Here is a 21,540-nt window from a genome sequence, read left to right as displayed (position 1 = left end):
AAGAACAAATCTGAAGGCTGTTGTCTTCTCTTGGGGCATTTATAAATGATTACTGAATGTGTTTTTCATTCCTATGCATGCTTAAAATGAAAAGCCCATCTTCAGGTGGTATCTCTAAAGTTCTCTGTAAGGCCTGTGTATCAAAAACCAACTTTTTCTTTTTTCCCTTCAGTTTTATTATGGAGCCAAGCTGTTGTTAAAATAGTCCACTGGGATATATTCTATTAGGATTTTTCTAGTTTTTACACATATGGATATGTGTATCTCTGTATATGTGTATGTCTCTGTAGGTATGTATAGAAATTATACACCTAAATCTATAAGCAAGAGGAAGTAAAAGGTTTTGTCCTAACTTAGACTAGTGCCTTATTATCTACAGAGAAGGATTTGAGAATAAAGAATCAGCTTTTTATTCTCTTTAATGTTGCACCTGGTCTCTGAAATAGTATAAGTTTCTGCCAAGGTGCATGTCAAAGCAATTACTGTAGTTTGTTGTATTTTAGGAATAGCTCTGATCATTTCAATCCAAATATTTATTGCAATTCTATTGTCTCAGCTTTGTACTAAATTGAATGTTGTGCAAAAATAAAAATGTTCATTTTCTTCTCTAGGGTCACCTACAATCTGACAAGGTACACAATAAAACAATTTAACCCGAAGCACAGTATGGAAATGGCTAGCAAAATATATAATGAAAAAAATTATTTACAGAAAGCTGCACAGATGTTAAGCATGTTCTAGTGCACACACAAACACTCACACCAGAGAATCTCAGCCAAAAGACAAACAGTCCACTTAAAAATGGCCCAAAGTCTTGAAGAGACATTTCTTCAAAGAAGATATTCAGATGGCCAATAAGCACATGAAAAGATGCTGAAGATCATTAGTCTTTAGTAAATGACTACTCCAGTACAAACCGTAATCATTTTATCCATAGGATGACTATAGTCAAAAAACTAAAAAATAACAACGATTGACAAAGATACAGAAAAATTGGAACCCTCATTTGTTGCTGGTAGGTGTGTAAAATAGTACAGCCCTGTGAAAATCTGTTCGGCAATTCCTCAAAACGTTAAACATAGAATTACCATATGACCCAGCAATTCTCCTCTTAGGCAAAGAACTGAAGCATATATTTGAATAAAAACATGTATATGTGAATGTTTGTAGCATTTTTATTCATGGAAAAAACTCAAATGTGTATTAGCTGATGAATAAAAAATAAACCGTGATATATTCATAAAATGTAATTTTTTTAGCTGTAAAGAGGAATGAAGTACTGACACATGCTACAATGTACATTAACCTTGAAGGCTTTATGCTAAATGGAAGAAGTCAAACACAAAGACAATGCCTTATATGATTCCTTTTGTATGAAATGTCTAGAATATGGGTTTCTTTTTTGACGTGAAGAAAATATTCTGGAAGTAGACAGTGGTGGTTGCTCCACAGTGACTTTTATACTTTAAAATGGTTAAAGTGGTAAGTTTATGTTCTGTGAATTTTATCACAGTAAAAATGTACAGTCGCATACACTTACAGTTAAACACACTTTGCGATATAAAGAAAGTTATAAATTCCAAATAAAAGTGTGAAGTGAAGTGAAGTTGCTCAGTCGTGTCTGACTCTTTGTGACCCCATGAACTGTAGCCTACCAGGCTCCTTGGTCCATGGGATTTTTCCAGGCAAGAGTACTGGAGTGGGTAGCCATTTCCTTCTCCAGGGGATCTTCCTGACCCAGGGATCGAACCTGGGCCTCCCACATTGTAGGCAGACGCTTTACTGTCTGAGCTACCAGGGAAGCCCCAAATAAAAGTGTAATTTGTGAAATATAGGCATGATGCACTTAATGGGCATCTAAGAGTGAATTTTCTAAGAGTTTTTCAAAAGCTTATTTGTAAATTAGTTTTTTTGGGAATTGGAAAATGTTTTATGGTGATTCAAATATAACTGAGTTTTGAGGGTAGGCAGGAAGGATTATATTCAAGTGCTGGGAAATAGTATCCACTCCCTATCCCCTAATAGGAAACTTAAAATCTGCTTATTTCCCACATTTTAGTTTCAAGCTCATTTTATCATTGTTATTTAAACTTGATTGAATATTTAAAAGACAATGATATTTGTTGTTTAATTTTCTTCTTTAAATATATTGTAATTCTGAGTTTCTTGATCAAAATTATATTTTGACATGATAACATTATGTTAGCAGATTGACTACATACATTTTTATTGCATTTATATATAATTTTTAAACTCATAATTGTGATCTTCATGACATGATTTCCTGTGTTAATTCAATTCTTTTTTTTATCATCTTAATATGATGAAACGCCTGAAAAGTATAAAAATTTTGGAAAATCATAATTTAAAATACTTTTGATAACATATCTAAACTCTTTTCTTAATTGACAAAAAGTAATTCGAGCCTAATGGATATTTAGAAAATTCTCTCTTGCAAAATAATAAGATGTATAGTTTGCCTCTGAATGGATCCTATTTTCCTTATCTATCCAGCAGGGCTATTTTTAGTTAATGGAGTGATATATGGAAAATGCACTATGTATGGTAAAGAATAGCTAGGTTTTCTGTTTTTTTAAAACTATGTCATTCACTTAAATGTTATAAAGAAAAGAAAGGGGAAAAACATGCTACTGATTCATTATTTGTGTATTAATTCATATAGTAATAGACAGTGGCCCCATTCTTGGACAGAACATGTTTTCTTCTGTTTCTTTTTATTTTTATTTTTTGCCACACACACAACTTACTGGATCTTAGTTCCCTGACTGGGGATTGAACCTGGGCACAACAGTGAAAGCGCCGAGCCCAAACCCCTGGACCACTAGAAAAATTCCCATTTCTTTCTTTGTGTGTGTGTGTGTGATTGCCTTTTCCAATTATATATCCCTTCAAAAACGATAAAGAATGTTTCGCATATTTATCTTAAAATTTACTATCTGGTGGTATTTATTTATATTTTAAGAAGTCTTTGTTTCTGAACTGGGTTATGCAAGCGTACTAGCAGATATAAACAATGTGTTTTCTATTTCTTATAGATTCTACAAAGAAATTAAAAGATGTTCTTGAAGAATTCCATGGTAATGGTGTGCTTGCAAAGTATAATCCTGAAGGGGTAAAGCCTTTTTTTCTTTATTTAAGTTTCATATAGATGTTTGGAGGAGGGATTTCTTAACGAAGAGTTCTTGGAAAATGTATATTCATATCCAAAATGAAATTCATAATGAGATGCTATTCTGGAACATACATTAAATGGTATACTGCTTATTTTCATCCCAAAATGTTTTGCTAATGAAAACAGCATTTCTATATTGTATGCTTGGAAGTGTATAGATTATCTCTAATATATGCTAGGTTCTTTTCCTAAAAGTCAGGAAACACTTTTAGATAGAAAAAGAGAGAAAGTGTGCCTGACTCTCTCCAAGACCTACTTAATGTTAACTCGGCATTGGGGCTGGAAGTGGTACCTTGACTGAAGGAAACTTCTGTGATGGATATAAGTGATCTGTTACTTTAAAGAGCAAGCCTTGATACAAAGAGAGGAATTTATTCTCCTTATCTTGTTTTTCTCTGGTACCAGTAAGCTTTTGAGTCCCTGAAATTCTTTCCCTATAAAAACTTGATGTATTGTCTAATTGCTTTGAAACTCCTTTCTTGAATGAATGCCTGTCGCTTCCTAATTATTTGTTAATAACCTTGTCTTTTATGTTAGTTGAGAAATGTTACATATTAGATGTTTGATCATCATTGCTGTAAGTTCTTTGGTAGCTTTACCAAGTGATAGTTGGGTTTTATGGGAGTTAAAACAAACTGCCCAGAACTCTTTTACCTGGATATATTATCTAGGTATTTAGACAGCTTTGTTTGCTGATTAAAATGTGATTTGGTTTTTGTTATCATTGTTATTGTGGTTTTGAATGTTTACAAAATGACAGTTCTTGGTTATCCTTAATATTTTACTTCTCTGGGATTTATAGAACTAATGGTTTAGTCAAAACGCAGTCTTTAAATTCTGACCTCATTTTAGTATTTTCAATATTTACTATTTTTATTACAATAATTACTTTTTCCTTTTATATTTTTATTCTGTCTGCATTCCAATACATAACTATATCTTTTAAAACTTTTTAATCTGAGATTCATTTTGTTTTTTTTTTTAATAAACTTAATGTTTAGTGCCTACACATGGTGCAGAAAATAGACAACTTAAGCCACTTCTATTTGCCTATATGGAAAAAAATCACATATTTGCCCTCATTCTGCTCAGATTTTATTTTCCTAGATGCTTTAGAGAGAGAGAAAAAAAATGTTGGCAGGTAAATTTGTAGAACTGAAAATCTCAAAGACCAAGAAAGCAGGGTTGAAAAGGTAAAAATGACAGCTTTATTGAATTGTTATAAGACTTCCAAAATTCAGTAATTATTTACATTCTCAAACATAGTTGAAAACCTGCATGTACCTATTTATGTACAGAGAGAAAACCAGTTTTTTCTCCCTACAGATAGTTGTCATCTATAAATTCATGTGGAATGTGGGCTTGTTTGCAAATAGACTTTTTGCTTCAATTATTTCTTATTTAAAGGACTCTCAGGACTTAATCTGACTGATAAATGGATTTATTGAGGTAATTACTAGATTCGTTATTAGACACATATGATGTCAGCCTTCTCAATAATGTAATACCTCTCCATAAATGCACAGATTTGCTCTTGAAATGCATTATTAAAATAATGAACAGTTGAAAAACAAAAAGTTAGATCTTATTAAGACTCAAAAGTATCTCTAATTTGAGTAAAACCTCTCTCAAATTTTAAAGTTGATGGGGGGGGGATTTTCCCTTCAGGAGAAAAATTTAAAGTTTTTATGAGTCTTTTAAATACTAGTATGTATTTTATAAAAATCAATAGGAAATATTTAGAAATTTCAATGTTTAGATTTGAAACTTCAAAGTCTAAAGAGTCTGTTTGGTGCATACCTTCATCAAGTTTACAAAAGTTTACTTAAATAGTAGGAAATAATTCATACTGTCAACTCACATGTGAAAATATTACTCTCTATTGATTGGTCAAGTTGAGCTCAGAGTAGACATAGTTGAGTACCTAATTAATGTTCAGCTATACAAGAAAAACTAGGAAAGCAATTAATCTAGTCATGCTTTATAGTAAATGACTAATACTTTGTTTTCTAAAATAGACATAGTCTGCATCATCCATGGAAAGTGTTAATTCAAAGAGACTACAACCTAAATATCTCTCAAATAATTTTCTCCTTTACAAAGTAAAGCTCCTTAAAGGGTAGACGTATTATTTTTGTTTTCACTTACTTGAACTACTGAATTATAAAAGCTGTATATACAAACATTCTGATGAAAATGTGACCTGTTTTAGTCTATGTGAACAGAGAATATTAAGTGTAATATATGGATGAATCATTTATTTTTAATTCCTATGAGGAAATAAATGATATAATCATAAAATATATGTTTAAACAATGGCTTTAAAGATGTTTTAAGCATAAAAGCTTGAGGAAGGTCTTGAGATAACCAAATATGATTGTAAATAAAGAAACTGATTTTAAGAAAAGTAAAATGCTTTTCCCAAGATGTACCATCTAGGTTTGTGACAATAGCGATAATTAAAATCTAGATGTGTGTAATCCCAGTTTAAGATATTTCCTGTTTACTTAATTGATGAGGCTATTAGAATGAGAGGGAAAACCAAGGGATATGAGAAGGACGAGGGGAAGGAAAACATTTTTCATATGCATTGAATGGTATTACTTATGTATGAGCATGGCCTGTTCCATTGCACCCAATTATTACTAACTCATACCCAGCAAGGTAAGAGATGCCTATTAGTTTCACCTAATTTTATATGAGCAATGTAAAGCCTATCATTATAGGTAGATTGTAATGGCCATCCATTCTTAGTGAGAAGGTTCATAGTAAATCAGTCAGAACATCGCAGATATAATAGATTCATGAGAGTAGTAGAATTTTGTAATATGAGAATCAGTTTGTCATTGAAAATGTAAATATTTTCCCCTGGATTTCAAATTCCATATCAAACTGTTTTGTTGGCTTCTAAAACAATGGGAAGAAATTAAGTAGTGGCATATATAGAGAGAAATTAAATATCTACCTTTAAAGAGATGGAGAGAAGCTAGGCATGTTATTCTAACAGGAGGAATCATTAGAAGTGGGGAATAAGTATAATCAAATATACCTTTATATATTCTATTATATTTTCATATTCTTCTCTGGAAGGCTTCCATTATATTGTATGTGTTATTCATTATATTTACCCTATGTCAATTAGAACTGTTTGCTTATTACATTCTAAGATTGATCTATTCAATGAGTCTCAGGTTTTAGCTGGCATCAGAATCACCTGGGTTCTTCTTAAAATAGTTTGCTGCTTCTCCACTTTAGTTTCTGGAACAGAGTTCAAAAATTTCTCTTTATCAGTGTCCCAGCTGATGCTGAAGCTATTTCAGAACCCCATTTTGAGACCCATGCATCTAAAGTGTGTTTTCAGATCAATCTGTAAACTTGACTTTATCAGCAATATGAGGTGATGAGTATAAATTATCTGACATTAACACATGTATTCTTTCTTTCCTTGCATTCACAGAAACAAGACATTCTTAATCAAGTAAGACATTTTCTTTTCTATTAAAATCCGTCTTTTCTTTCTTTATTCTGATGTGAGCTATGAATTTCTCATCCTTATCTCTGAGCTATACTTCTGTACCAGTGAGATTCATATATAAGATTAACTGTAATACTTATAAAGATAAAAGTGACTGATTTGTGTTCAAGTTAAAGACTCAAATAGAGAAACTATACCTCAATAGAATCAAAAAGGGTCCAAAGTGCAGCGTTCAGTTTTGTAGACTCTTGAGCTTACTTTTTCTAATTTCACCAAAATATCATCAGGCTCTGGTAAAAAGATTTATTTAATGAAAGTCTTAAATTATTAATCTATGATGAGAGATTTAACAATTGGATTTAAATGCAATTGATAAGAACTTTTGATTGGTCTACAGTGCTATTAGCATATGTGAGGAAAATATGAGTGAAAAGCTCTTGATTTTCACCCTCCTAGGAAAAAGAGTAAACCCATCTGTGCTTTCAACCACTCTCTCCTAGTCATGTCCATTTTGTAAAGCAGGTTTTAGGTCCATAGTTAAGTTGGATACATAGAATTATAATACATTGTCGAGTTCTCTGAATGGATGTTTATATCCCAGTAGGAATGTGTGCATGCGATCTTACTATTAATAAAATGCATGAGCTGTCTAAAACCATATTGTCTCCCTTGGACCGACTAGGTATGTATTAGCTGCTTCTTTTTTTATTAATATATATATATATATATATATATTTTATTGAAGTGTAGTTGACTTATAATGTGTCAGGTACACAATTCAGTTATACATATGCACATATATTACATTTCAGATGATGACCACTATAGATTATTACAAGATATTGACTATAGTTCCCTGTGCTATACATTAAACCTTTTTTGCTTGTTGTGTATCTATTGTTTTAAATTAGAAATCTAGCATTCTATTCATACTAAGTCAAACAAATGGAACCAAAATGTAATAAAAATTTTAGCTAGGAAAAAATTCATGTTTTCTAAAATATATATATTATACATAATACACAAAAGCAAAGGCTTTTTTCTATGCTTGATAAAGGCTTAGAAAGAACATCAAAAAAAGAAGAGATAGAGAAATTGGAAAACATAAACTAAATGAAATAGAAGCATTGAGTATGAAATAGAAAAGGTGAAACAAGCTAGATAAAAGGTCATCATGTAGTCCAGTTGCTTTTAAATATGGCTACTCATTAGAAATACTATCTAGAGTTTTGGAGAAAAATGTACTAACTGCTTCTTATTCACTAGTTTCCCTGTTGTTTCAATGACAGCATGCCCTGTAGTTTCATCCCTGACATGTCCCAGTATGATTGATTACATCAGAATGAACTTGACTGACTTTGACGCTGGTCCTACGTATTATAATTGCCTAGGTTGCAACACAGCTGAAATGGAAATTCGTTGCTGGTGATAGTTGTTACTAGCCCCTTTCAGACCTGACCTCTGAGGAAACCTACTAGCTCCCCCAAAGGCAGTTTCCACGAGGTTTATGTTATTAGACGGCAACTCCCATGGACAGAGGAGCCTGGCGGGCAACATTTCATGGGGTTGCAAAAGCATCTGACGTGATTTAGTGACTAAACAACAACAACCCCTTCAGAATAAACAGTTGTGTTGTGAAGCAGGCTCTAGCTTCTGAAGGGCATTTGTTGTGTACTTTGGTTCACAAACACACCATCCCACACGAGCTGCCTTCCCGCTCCAGGCTGTCTGAAAGCTATTGGCAGAGGAGCCTGCCTCTGTATGGGGTCAGCCTCGTGAGCTGCTTGCTTTCTATTCCTCGTTCAGTCTTTGTTCTGTGTGCAGTTTAGCAGGGAAGCCGTTTCAGTTGCAGAGTATAAACAACGTGGAAAGCTGAGGGTAGCCCAAGGGAAAAAGTAGTGTGAGGCATGCATACTTATTGCTCTCCGTGTGTTTTTTGTCTATCGTGTCCTGTGAGTGTAAGATGTTCTCTTTACATTTCCTGTCAGTAGATGATTCTTGGCCCAAGGCTGAGTTAACTTTTTATAGCTCCCTGGGTATACCTTATCTCTGTACTCAGTACTCTGTACTGGGTTTATGCTAATGTGCCTACCCTTTATATTCAGACAAGTGAGTTGCCTCAATCCCTTAATAAGAAACCTGGGAATTCAGAACCTACATTTTGTAGTGCTGCTGCCTAATGTATATTTTAAATGTCTTTAGAAAGGATATTGATGCTATTATAATTAGTAGCAAAGATAAACATCCTTCTATTTTAAGCTGTAATTGTCCTCCCAGAATCAAATTCAACCTTTGCCATTAAAGAAACCTCCTTGAAAGTATAATAGAGAAAATACAGTCTTGGGAATCCAACTGAACCGAGTTCAAATTCCATGTCTGCCACATACAAGCAGGTCTTAGACTAGTTGCTTCATCTCTCCTGGCCTCAGTTTGTTCACCTATCAAATGAAGAGAGTATTGCCTCTGCTTAGTTGTTGAAAGGGTTAAATTCTAAAGTAGACGTAAAATACTTAGCCCTGTGTCTGTGACAGGTGTTCCACTGATGTTCTGAGGCAGTGGTTGTTGGTCACACTGTAGGGAGGAACAGGCTTTCAAATGAAAGTTCTGGAGAACATATAAAAGATAAAACCAAGAATATCTGAGATATCCAAACCATTCCTAGAACCTCAATTTTCTCAGAGCCTCAGTGTTTCTCATCCAAAAAGTTAGGAGGTATAACACAGTGACTCTGATATCTTTTTCCATCGTTCAATTGATTTCCTTCTAAGGTGTGAGTGGAGGACAAGTTGTGTGATTTGCTTCCCCCACCAAGCCTCGTTGCGATCTAGAATGCTGTCCTGGTGGTAGAGTTAGGGAGTCTGTTGTCCCCCACCCCCCACAACTGCATAAATGCCAGGATAATTAGTTAGCAAGGAATGGATGTAACATGTTTACCAATGTTTCTGCTTCACTTCTACCCTATTGCTATCAACACATTTTCAGTCATCTTCCTTCTCTTATCAAACTTGTAGCGAGAACACAATTTTGAAAACATACCATGAGATGGAAGAATAAAATGCCTACTATCATCCTGTCATTAACCTGATTTTGATTATGTATACTTATTGTTGAAATACTTTGTAACTTTTATTTCAACACGTGGCCTCAGTTTTTATGCCCTTGATACTCCGAGAACTGCTCTCACATAGAATGGACCATGTCCAAAAATTTGAGAAAATATTTGCATAGCTCCTTGTGAGATTAATTAGTTATGTCATAATTAAACAAATCAATTTGAATAACTCCTTGCAGGTTTCTAGTAATTGCACTGAGGAGCAAATCTCAACGTTTCCAAAAAACACACTGTTTTATATCTGTGAAAATATTTAGAATTTGAGAATGGACCATCTGCCACATCTTATTCTAAATTGCAAGCTTAATGATTTAACTACTTAAAATGACTAGGTGATATCTGTCACAGTCAACATGTCACAAATGATCCATTTCTCCCTTAATGTTCTGTAATAAATATACAAAAATTTGAAAATAGGTAAATATTTAGAATATATAAAATGTAATTATACTAATTGCTTCCAATTGCTTTTTCTACAGATGAGCTGCTAAAACAAGCTTAAATTGAAAAGTAGACTGGTAACTCTCTTTAATTTGATGATAAGCACTAACTTTGACATGTAGTAAACATTCTGTATAGGTTACTTTCATTTCTTTTTTTTTCCCTAACACCGTACACAAAGATAAACTCAAAATGGATGAAAGACCTAAATATAAGACCAGAAACTATAAAACTCTTAGAGGAAAATATAGGCAGAACACTCTATGACATAAATCACAGCAAGATCCTCTATGACCCACCTCCTAAGGAAATGGAAATAACACCAAAAATAGACAAGTGAGACCTAATTAAACCGAAAAGCTTTTGCATAGCAAAGGAAACTACAAACAGGTTGAAAAGACAGAATGAGGGAAAATAACAGTAAATGGAACAACTGACAAAGGATTAATCTCCAAAACATACAAGCAGCTCATGCAGCGCAATACCAGAAAAACAAGACAACCCAATCAAAAACTGAGCAGAAGACCTAAACAGACATTTCTCCAAAGAAGACGTGCAGATTGTCTTTCATTTCTTTCATAGCATTTATTAAATAATTCATATAAGAGTTAAAAATCAGAGAAAAAGTGATGTTGGGAACTTCAGGTGATCTCTTTTACTTGTTTAAGGACAAATAGGGGCTTCCCTGGTAGCTCAGCTGGTGAAGAATCCACCTGCAATGCACGTGACCCCTGTTTGGTTCCTGGGTTGGGAAGATCACCTGGAGAGGGATAGGCTACCCATTGCAGTATACTTGGGCTTGCCTGGAGGCTCAGACAGTAAAGAATCTACCTGCAATGTGGGAGACCTGGGTTCCATCCCTGGGTTGGGAAGATCCCCTGGAGGAGGGCATGGCAACCCACTCCAGTATTCTTGCCTGGAGAATCCCTGTGGATAGAAGAGCCTGGTGGGCTGCAGTCATGGGTTTGCAAAGAGTCAGGCAAGACCGAGCGACTAAGCACAAAGATAAACAGAGAAAATTCTTTAGGTGCTTGCTACACCTAAAATTTATCTGAGGGTTTGCCTGCTGTGTTTGTTTGTGTGTTTGCATCAATAGGAATAGATTTTTTCAAAAGGAGTACATTTAAGGATATTAGTGGAAAATCTGGACATTCGTGTATAAGGACTTAGAGTGTCTAAGGATTTTGTTTTTTTTTTTTTTAAGTAGCTACAGGAAATGATAAATAATATTCTTAAAATCAATAACCAGTAACACTGAAGAAGCTGAAGTTGAACGGTTCTATGAAGACCAACAAGACCTTCTAGAACTAACACCCAAAAAAGATGTCCTTTTCATTATAGGGGACTGGAATGCAAAAGTAGGAAGTCAAGAAACACCTGGAGTAACAGGAAAAGTTGGCCATGGAGTATGGAATGAAGCAGGGCAAAGGCTAATAGAGTTTTGCCAAGAGAACGCACCGGTCATAGCAAACACCCTCTTCCAACAACACAAGAGAAGACTGTACATATATACATCACCAGATGGCCAACACTGAAATCAGACTGATTATATTCTTTGCAGCCAAAGATGGAGAAGCTCTGTACCATCAGCAAAAACAAGACCGGGAATTGACTGTGGCTCAGATCATGAACTCCTTATTGCCAAATTCAGACTTCAATTGAAGAAAGTGGGGAAAACCCCTAGACCATTCAGGTATGACCTAAATCAAATCCCTTATGACTATGCAGTGGAAGTGAGAAATAGATTTAAGGGACTAGATCTGATAGATGGAGAGCCTGATGAACTATGGACAGAGGTTCGTGACATTGTACAGGAGACAGGAATCAAGACCATCCCCAAGAAGAAGAAATGCAAAAAGGCAAAATGGCTGTCTGAGGAGGCCTTACAAATAGCTGTGAAAAGAAGAGAAGTGTAAAGCAAAGGAGAAAAGGAAAGATATTCCCATTTGAATGCAGAGTTCCAAAGAATAGCTAGGAGAGATAAGAAAGCCTTCCTCAGCGATCAATGCAAAGAAATAGAGGAAAAAAATAGAATGGGAAGGACTAGAGATCTCTTCAAGAAAATCAGAGATACCAAGGGAACATTTCATGCAAAGATGGGCTCAATAAAGGACAGAAACGGTATGGACCTAACAGAAGCACAAGATATTAAGAAGAGGTGGCAAGAATACACAAAAAACTGTACAAAAAAGATCTTCACGACCCAGATGATCACAATGGTGTGATCACTCACCTAGAACCAGACATCCTGGAATGTGAAGTCAAGTGGGCCTGAGGAGGCATCACTACGAACAAAGCTAGTGGAGGTGATGGAATTCCACTTGAGCTATTTCAAATCCTAAAAGATGATGCTGTGAAAGTGCTGCATACGATATGTCAGCAAATTTGGAAAACACAGCAGTGACCACAGGACTGGAAAAGGTCTGTTTTCATTCCAATCTGAAAGAAATGCAATGCCAAAGAATGCTCAGACTACTGCACAATTGCACTCATCTCACACGCTAGTAAAGTAATGCTCAAAATTCTCCAAGCCACGCTTCAGCAATACATGAACTGTGAACTTCCAGATGTTCAAGCTGGTTTTAGAAAAGGCAGAGGAACCAGAGATCAAATTGCCAATATCCACTAGATCATCGAAAAAGCAAGAGTTCCAGAAAAACATCTATTTCTGTTTTATTGACTATGTCAAAGCCTTCGACTGTGTGGATCACAATAAACTGTGGAAAATTCTGAAGAGATGGGAATACCAGATCACCTGATCTGCCTCTTGAGAAACCTGTATGCGGGTCAGGAAGCAACAGTTAGAACTGGACATGGAACAACAGACTGGCTCCAAATAGGAAAAGGAGTACGTCAAGGCTGTATATTGTCACCCTGCTTATTTAACTTCTATGCAGAGTACATCATGAGAAACGCTGGGCTGGAAGAAGCACAAGCTGGAATCAAGATTGCCGGGAGAAATTTCAATAATCTGAGAAATGCAGGTGATACCACCCTTACGGCTGAAAGTGAAGAAGTACTAAAGAGCCTCTTGATAAAAGTGAAAGAGGAGAGTGAAAATGTTGGCTTAAAGCTCAACACTCAGTAAACTAAGATCATGGTATCCGGTCCCATCACTTCATGGCAAATAGATGGGGAAACAGTGGCAGACTTTATTTTTCAGGCTCTAAAACCACTGCAGATAGTGATTGCAGCCATGAAATTAAAAGAAACTTACTCCTTGGAAGGAAAGTTATGACCAATCTAGATAGCATATTAAAAAGCAGAGACATTACTTTGCCAACAAAGATCCATCTTGCCAAGGCTATGGTTTTTCCAGTAGTCATGTATGGATGTGGGAGTTGGACTATAAAGAAAGCTGAGCGCCAAAGAATTGATGCTTTTGAACTGTTGTGCTGGAGAAGACTCATGAGAGCCCCTTGGACTGCAAGGAGATCCAACCAGTCCATCCTGAAGGAGATCAGTCCTGGGTGTACATTGGAAGGACTGATGCTGAGGCTGAAACTCCAATACTTTGGCCACCTGATGCAAAGAGCTCATTCATTTGAAAAGACCCTGATGCTAGGAAATATTGAATGCAGGAGGAGAAGGGGATGACAGAGGATGAGATGGTTGGATGGCATCACCGACTCAATCAACATGAGTTTGGGTGAACTCCAGGGGTTGGTGTTGGACAGGGAGGCCTGGCGTGCTGTGGCTCATGGGGTCGCAAAGAGTCAGACGCGACTGAGCGACTGAACTGAACTGAAGATCAATAAGTTAAATTTTCCATTTAGGAAAATATGTCTAAAGCCAATGGGAACAACAGATTTGCGTTCAAGAGGAGACCAGTATAAATTACTGAAGAAGTCCAATCAAATGATGAAAACTGGGATGGCAAGGAGGATTATAATGGAACCTGAAGGCAGATTTAGAATATAGTTCAGATATGTGGTCAAAAGTAATAGGTTACATTTAGAATATCAAAAAGAATTATAGTCAATTCAGAGTTTTCAAGATTGTGGAACTGAGATAATTATACCATCACTGTTTATTTTTATAGTTTCCCGTTTTTAGTCTAATGACTATCTTATTGATAGACTAGTCAGCAGAGTTGATGGTGACAAACCAGTTGTACTTGATATGGATATTGAAAACTTAAAATCTGCCTATAGAGTTATACTTAACTATAACATGGAAGCCTTTGAAATCATAAATATTTAGGTCCTTGGCAATAAATAGGAACTTTTGGCTTTGGGCTTTTTACTTGATGTTTCTGAGCCTCAGAAAAATCCTTTTACAGCCTTCCTGTCTATAAAATAGGAGTGATAGTGGCATTTGCTTATGGAGTTATTGTGATGATCGAATTACAGCATACACATAACATACTTAGTGCAGTTCCTAGAACACAATAGCATTTAGATAGTTTCCATTATATACAACAAACACTTTAAGGAAATTCGAATTTTATTTTTCCATTTATGGATAATAGAGCATATTACTGACTATAAAGATTGAATGGAGAGGTTGAAGGCTTTAAGAAGTAGTTTGGCATAAAAACATCTACCAGTGAGGATAAACATATAGAAAGTGAGAAAAGCACTTGGAACAAAAATTGTTGGTTGCATCCCAAATAATGCATGCATATTATGTATCAGATATTGTTCCCTTGTGGCTCAGACAATAAAGAACTGGCCTGCAGTGCAGAAGACATGAATTCAATCCCTGGGTTGGGAAAATTCCCTGGAGTAGAAAGTGGCAACACTTTCCAGTATTCTTGCCTGGAGAATCCCATGGACAGAGGAGCTTGGTGGGCTGCAGTCTATAGGGCTGCAGAGAATCGAACAATACTGACTTAAGACTTTCACTTTTACCTTCATTGCATCTGGACATGTGGAAGAAACAGAAATGGTCAAGATGATCTTTGCTACCAAGAAGTATCAAGCAATTAAATATATTTTACAGATTGCTTGCAAAGTACTTCACCTGGGAATCTTCCCTGTAGCTCAGATGGTAAAGAATCTGCCTGCAGTGCAGGAGACCCCAGTTCGATCCCTGGGTCGGGGAGATCCTCTGGAGAAGGGGATGGCAATCCACTCCAGAAATCTTGCCTGGAGAATCCCATGAACAGAGGAAGTTGGCGGGCCACAGTCTAGAGGGTTGCAGGGTCGGACACGACTGAGCGAGTGACACTACACTACTAAGGAATTCTTAGGTCCTGAAAATAATCAGTGAATTCCCTGATGCTCCTGTAGACTCTCATTCCCTCACTCTCACATGCTAGCTGAGCACTTCCTGACTTGTCTTCTGTACTTTTTCATCTTGATGTTTCTCCCTGTAATAACCCAGACATATTTGGGCCTTGATGGATTAGAAAGAAGAGATTTTTTAGGATAATATGTATTTGAAACCATTCCAAATTTTTTGTTATATTGTTATCAATACTTTTGTTGATTTTGTTTTATTTTAATTTGTTACAATATTACATATATAGCCATGTGCTATCATACTTTAAAATAATCTCATTTGAGATTTATTAAAACAATCTATTCCTGGTCAAAACCTTTTTGTATTTATTCTATTTCACAAATTCTTACCATACTACTTGAATCAGTTTTCTTTCTTGCTAGATGTCATACAAAGAGGTATTGAGTGAAATTGTGCTTATTTCTATTTTTTTGCTATTGCAGTGTCCATACTTCAAATCTATCATGCTAACCTGCAATGTAAAAGGATTATGTTAAGCACTGTGTGGTTCAGAGTTGTGTTGGATCTTATAGTCCAGCAGGGAAGAAGAGATACTTGTAATTTCTGCCTATACACATACCTGCATTAAGAGGCTCATTTGGGGACTTTTAAAAATTAATTTATTTTTTTCATTGAAGGATCATTGCTTTACAGAATTTTGTTATTTTCTGTCAGACATCAACATGAATCAGCTATAGGTGTACATATGTCTCTTCCTTCTTGAACCTTCCTCCCATTTCCCTCCACAAAGATGCAAGTATGCAGTCCTTAAAAACTGACATTATTAATGAAAATTATAGATGCATAGTTATTCACAAAATCTTTATTCTGTTTTATTTTTCGAGGAGAAATAACTTTTAGAGCATTTGGTGTGTGGTTCAGTAATAACTCACACCAGTTCTAGTGACAACACGAAACACAGGCAAGACAGCGTCCTACGAGATGAAGGTGGAATCTATTTTTTAAAAAATGGTACAAATGAACTTCTCCACAAAACAGAAATAGAGTCACAGATGTAGAAAACAAATTCATGGTTAATGAGGTTAGAAGAGGAGGGATAAATTGGAAGGTTGGGATTGACATATATATATATATATATATATATATATATACTATATATAAAAGAGATAATTAATGAGAACCTACTGTATAGCATAGGGAACTCTACTCAATACTCTGCAATGGTCTATATAGGAAAAGAATCTAAAAAGAGTGTGTATATGTATATGGATAACTGATTCACTTTGCTATACACCTGAAACTAACACAACTTTGTAAATCAACTATACTCCAGTAAAAATTTTTTCAGAGTAGATTTCAGCTGAAGTACAAAATTTAGTGGGATACAGACTCTTGATCAGGATATACTGAAAATCACAATAAAAGTAACCCGCTTAAAATTTTTCTAATGGATAATGTGCATTTCATAATTACTAAAATAACTTGGAGTATCATTGTTTGTTATTCTTGCCATTGGGCATCTCTTACTGAAAAACACATGTCTATTTCTCTCTGTGAGACTTAGTAGATGTTAGTTTTAGGTAAAGACTGGTACAGTTAATAAATTATGCACTTCTGAGGTAGGGAAGATAATTTCATTTACCAAAACTAAGTTTCAATCCAGTGTGAAATTCACACTTTCACTCTTTCTTGTTAATGGAAGTTTCTCCATGGCCGTGTAGGAGGCTATCAAGGAGTGCTCTGAAATCTAAAGGGTAATGTACAGTCTATTGCAGGATCAATTTCAGTACAAGATACACATTAGCAATGAGGCATTTAAAATGTAGATTTTCTTTCCTGAAAATATTTTAATATCAAAATCATGTATTTGGAATCTCAGAAAGTTAGCCATACTACATATTAATGTATATGTTTTGGTTCAGTAACCTTTACATCAGTGTTTGATTTAACATAATTAGTTAATGATGTAAATTAGATATAAATTTGCATATAATGATACAGACTAGGAAAATTGATATGGAAATGGTGAAAGAAAGCCTCTGACTAACTTAAATTGCTGCCTACCTCATTTGACTTCTTTTGCTTGGTAGCCAGCACTATTGTACACATAGTAGGCACTTAGTCAACACTTAATGATAAATGAGTTGAAGTAATTTCTTTGTTCATGGTTTTAGCTACTTAGTCTTTGATACTTCAGTGATTAATTTTTGTCTTTTAAAGATCACCTAGTGGGAAGGGGGATCGGGATGGGGAATACATGTAAATCCATGGCTGATTCATGTCAATGTATGACAAAAACCACCACAATATTGTAAAGTAATTAGCCTCCAACTAATAAAAATAAATGAAAAAAGTAAAAAAATAAAATAAAACATAAATAAATAAATGTAAAGAAGAAAAATTATTCATAATTAAAAAAAAGATTACGTATTAATCAGCTGTGTATGCAAGTTCATTAGCAATTGTGAAAATTGGACTTTTTGTCTGATATAAAAGTTATAAGATCCTGTTATGTAAAATGATCCTATTGTTATTAGTCTTACTATCCTCTTGTGATCATGAAAGTGTTAGTTGCTCAGTCATGTCCAACTCTTTGTGACCCCATGGACTGTAACCCCCCAAGCTCCTCTGTCCATGGGATTCTCCAGGCAAGAATACTGGAGTGAGTAGCCATTCCCTTCTCCAGAGGCTCTTCCAGACCCAGGGATGGAACCTAGGTCTCCTGCATTGCAGGTGGATTCTTTACCATTTGAGCCGCCAGGGAAGCCCTATTATGAGGATATGATCCTGTTAAAATATGTTAGATCACATGATTTCCTGCTGCAACCCTCCAATAACTGTTCCTCTCACTCGACTTTAAGCCATAATGGTTTATTTTTAATATTTATTTATTTTTATTTACTTATTTAGTTGCCTGTGCCAAGCTTAGTTGTGGCTTGTGTAATCTTAGTTCCCTGACCAGGGTTTGAACATGGGCCCTCTCATTGGGAGTATGGAGTCCTAACCACTGGACCACCAGGAAAGTCCCACCATAGCACTGTATTGATGGTCTAAAATATTTTTTACAGCGTCTGCCCCCATATACACACCACCAAAGATCCTGTCTTTTACATCCTCTCTATAATTCTAGTCCTTCCTCAATCCTGCTCTAGTCTCTTGCTTTTCTTCACTACCTCTTATAGAAAATCGTCTAAAACAAGAACATCTTAATGCCTCAGGACATTTGCACCACCTGTTTTTATCTCTCTGGGATGTTCTTTCTCCAAATGTGTGAAGCTCGCTCCCTCATCTCATTCCAGTCTTTATTCAAAGAACAGATTCTCATTTCCTAATCATCAGATTTAAAACTACAAGCACCATCCCCAATATATAAATTTCTTCCTTCTCTATTTCTTATACAACATTTAATTGGGCTCCCTGGTGGCAGTGCTAGTGGTGAAGAATCCACCTGCAATGCAGGAGAAGCGGGAGACGTGGGTTTGATCCCTGGATGGGGAAGATCCCCTGGAGAGAGGGCGGTGGCAACCCACTCCAATATTCTTCCATTCCAGAATCGCATGGACAGAGAAGCATGGTGAGCTACAGTCCATAGGGTCACAAAGAGTTAGACATGACTTAGCACATACGTACACACTACTTAATACCTTCAGACACTGTACATTTAAGCTATTTATTATTTTTCTTATTCCCTTTATTAGAAGATAAGCCCCCGATGGAAGAATTTTGCATGTATCAGTAACATCTTTACCCCAACACCTAGAACAGAGCCCAGTACAAAGTGGATATATGCATAATGTACATTTGCTGAATATGAGAAAATCTTTATCCTGAAACTGCCAAAATAAATTAATGATAGAGTGACGACATTTATTTTCATTCACTTTGAATATACTTGGATGAATACTAGAGTTATTTCTTTATTATTAGCAGGAATTTAAACATCACGAATCCAGATGGTCAGATAGAATAATGAAAGGCACATAGAAATGTGTTTTGAATTTGTGCCAACTTGGCAGCAAGCTCTGAGCAGCTTCCCGAGTTTGTATTCTTTAGAGATTCTATCTCCCTAAATAGTCTGTGGCTGCTCCTTCAAGAAAAAAAAAATGGAAAAACAGGTTTCAAAATCTTAAATATAATTTGGATTGTGTGTCTCTGAACTTCTAGCCAATTTGATTTTTGAGAACTCATTTAGTTGTTTGATCCTACGTTTTGCATTAGTGTTTCTATTGCTTTGCATATAAATGATTTCATTCTATTTAAAGGTCACGATCTTCAGAAACCAATGCTAGTGCTGCTGCATGACGGCAGTAGAAAATAAGAGATGTAAATTTGGAAATATTCTGCTAAATTGTGAAATAAGAAAAATGTACAGATTGAGGATAGTATCAATTTATGGAAGTGTTAATATTCTGGAAAACACAGAATTTTAGAGAATTGGAAAATCTTCTGCTAATGAGAAGTAAATGACTTAACCAGGAAAGGCATTGAAGATTAATTCCTCAATGAACATGAAACCCTGAAGCAGCTGCCTTTTGGCTTTGAAGAAGTTTGGGTTTTACAACATTGTAAGCTGTGTGTAATGACAGGAAATGTAAGAGAAAGGAAGTTTGCTCCTACCAACACTATAAAGAAGCTGGAGGAAGAAGCTGACGTCATCACTAAAACTTCAGTCATAAATAGGATGACATCATCTTGTGGAAATCATTTAAGAACTAAGGAAATTTTTATTCTATTCTTATGTCTAAGAAAGGCTTTTAGTTATTTTAAAGTAAGTTAATCTCTTTTCAAAGGCTTACTTTCTGAAGGCAATCATTCGCCAATGTTGCCTGACTCAGAACAATTACTGCACAATATCTAAGACACAAAAACTTTGGGTCCAGTTTGGAAAAATGCAATGAATTTTCTAATTTTCTGAATCAATAGACTAGGGCAAATTAAGGTTATAAAAATCTAACCTCAAATCAGTACTTCTTTTTATTTATTCCCTTTCCTTTTTTAAGCTATTTTATTTCTTTTATATCCTTTGGGCCCAAGGGTACATTAAATGCTTTACATCAATTTATTATTACGTTTAGGCAGCACTGCTGAATGGGTCATCTTATATGGAGGAAATTAAGGTATAGAGGTGACAGATAATACAACTAAGCTATTTTTTTTTTTTGCTTGCTGAGCAAGGGAGAGCTACAACACTGGAGCTAGTTCAAAAAGTTTTCCTGAGATCTGAAAAAGAAGGTATCAAGGAGAAATGTATTCCTTATCAAGAGAGATGTCATACATTAAGTTCATTTTTTTTTTCCTTCGGACTGGCTGTTTTCCTGGTTTTCTTCATTGAATCACAGGCACTGATTTCAAGGGTGTTCTATGTGGGTTATGTAGGGCTCTATGAAGGGCATAAACATACTTGGGATGAGGCAGATTTTTCCTTAAAAGAGCTGATACATGTCTTGCCCCAAATCACTCAGGTGGTGAGTGGAGGTATTAGAATATGAAACAAAACTGTTTTATTCTGAAGTCCTTGTTGTTGTTTTTGTTGGTTTGCTGTTGTTGTTTTCCTATGTTAAACCCTGACATGAAAGAATTCCGTTTTAAAATATAATCTTACTGTAAAGGAAGACCCAGAGGAAAAAATTCAGTCATTATAGTCCTTTGTTCACATTTAATTACCAGATTTCTCAAAAGCAAAGACAAAGGATAAGCAAATAAACAAACAAAGTGCCCAACAACAAAAAAAGGGGACCCATGTAATGATCTATTAAATGCAAATGGAAGCATTTATGTTAATGTGGTTTAAGGTTCATTCTTCCAATATTGTGGGGAATTTTTCCTAACAAACTAAGAGATTGTTATTATAGATGAAGAACGTGAGTCACAGAGAGATTAATAAATTGCCCACTGTCACCCAGCTGGATAGTGTTGGGTCAAGAGTTGATCCAAGGAGTCTGACTTCAAGACCATGCTTCTATCATGTTATGTTTCCAAACATAATGCTGACTACCAAAGGGTACATAGAGAAGAGATACTATAAGTAACTTTGATTTTAGTCATGATACTTGTGAATATGTTTATCACACAAATTTCCTATAACCTTTTGAATTAACTCCTGGTTCCCTTCTTTATTTGTTGTAGCAAATA

General features: G+C 35.4%; 1 protein-coding gene across 4 annotated transcripts in view; it reads left to right on the top strand.

Annotated features, from left to right (window-relative positions):
- Positions 1-21,540, top strand: part of DGKB (diacylglycerol kinase beta) — an 808,737-nt gene that overhangs the window by 159,951 nt on the left and 627,246 nt on the right. For 3 of the 4 annotated variants that reach the window (XM_043462754.1, XM_043462753.1, XM_043462752.1), the window contains exon 3: positions 3,057-3,133. In XM_043462754.1, the coding sequence (XP_043318689.1) occupies positions 3,057-3,133 (77 nt within the window). Of the gene's footprint in view, positions 1-3,056; positions 3,134-6,650; positions 6,672-21,540 lie in introns of all 4 variants that reach the window. The other variant, XM_043462751.1, reaches the window with a different exon arrangement.

The sequence above is a fragment of the Cervus canadensis genome, chromosome 3, assembly GCF_019320065.1.
Source record: "Cervus canadensis isolate Bull #8, Minnesota chromosome 3, ASM1932006v1, whole genome shotgun sequence".
NCBI lineage: Eukaryota > Metazoa > Chordata > Mammalia > Artiodactyla > Cervidae > Cervus > Cervus canadensis.
This window is presented reverse-complemented; position numbering and strand designations above follow the sequence as displayed.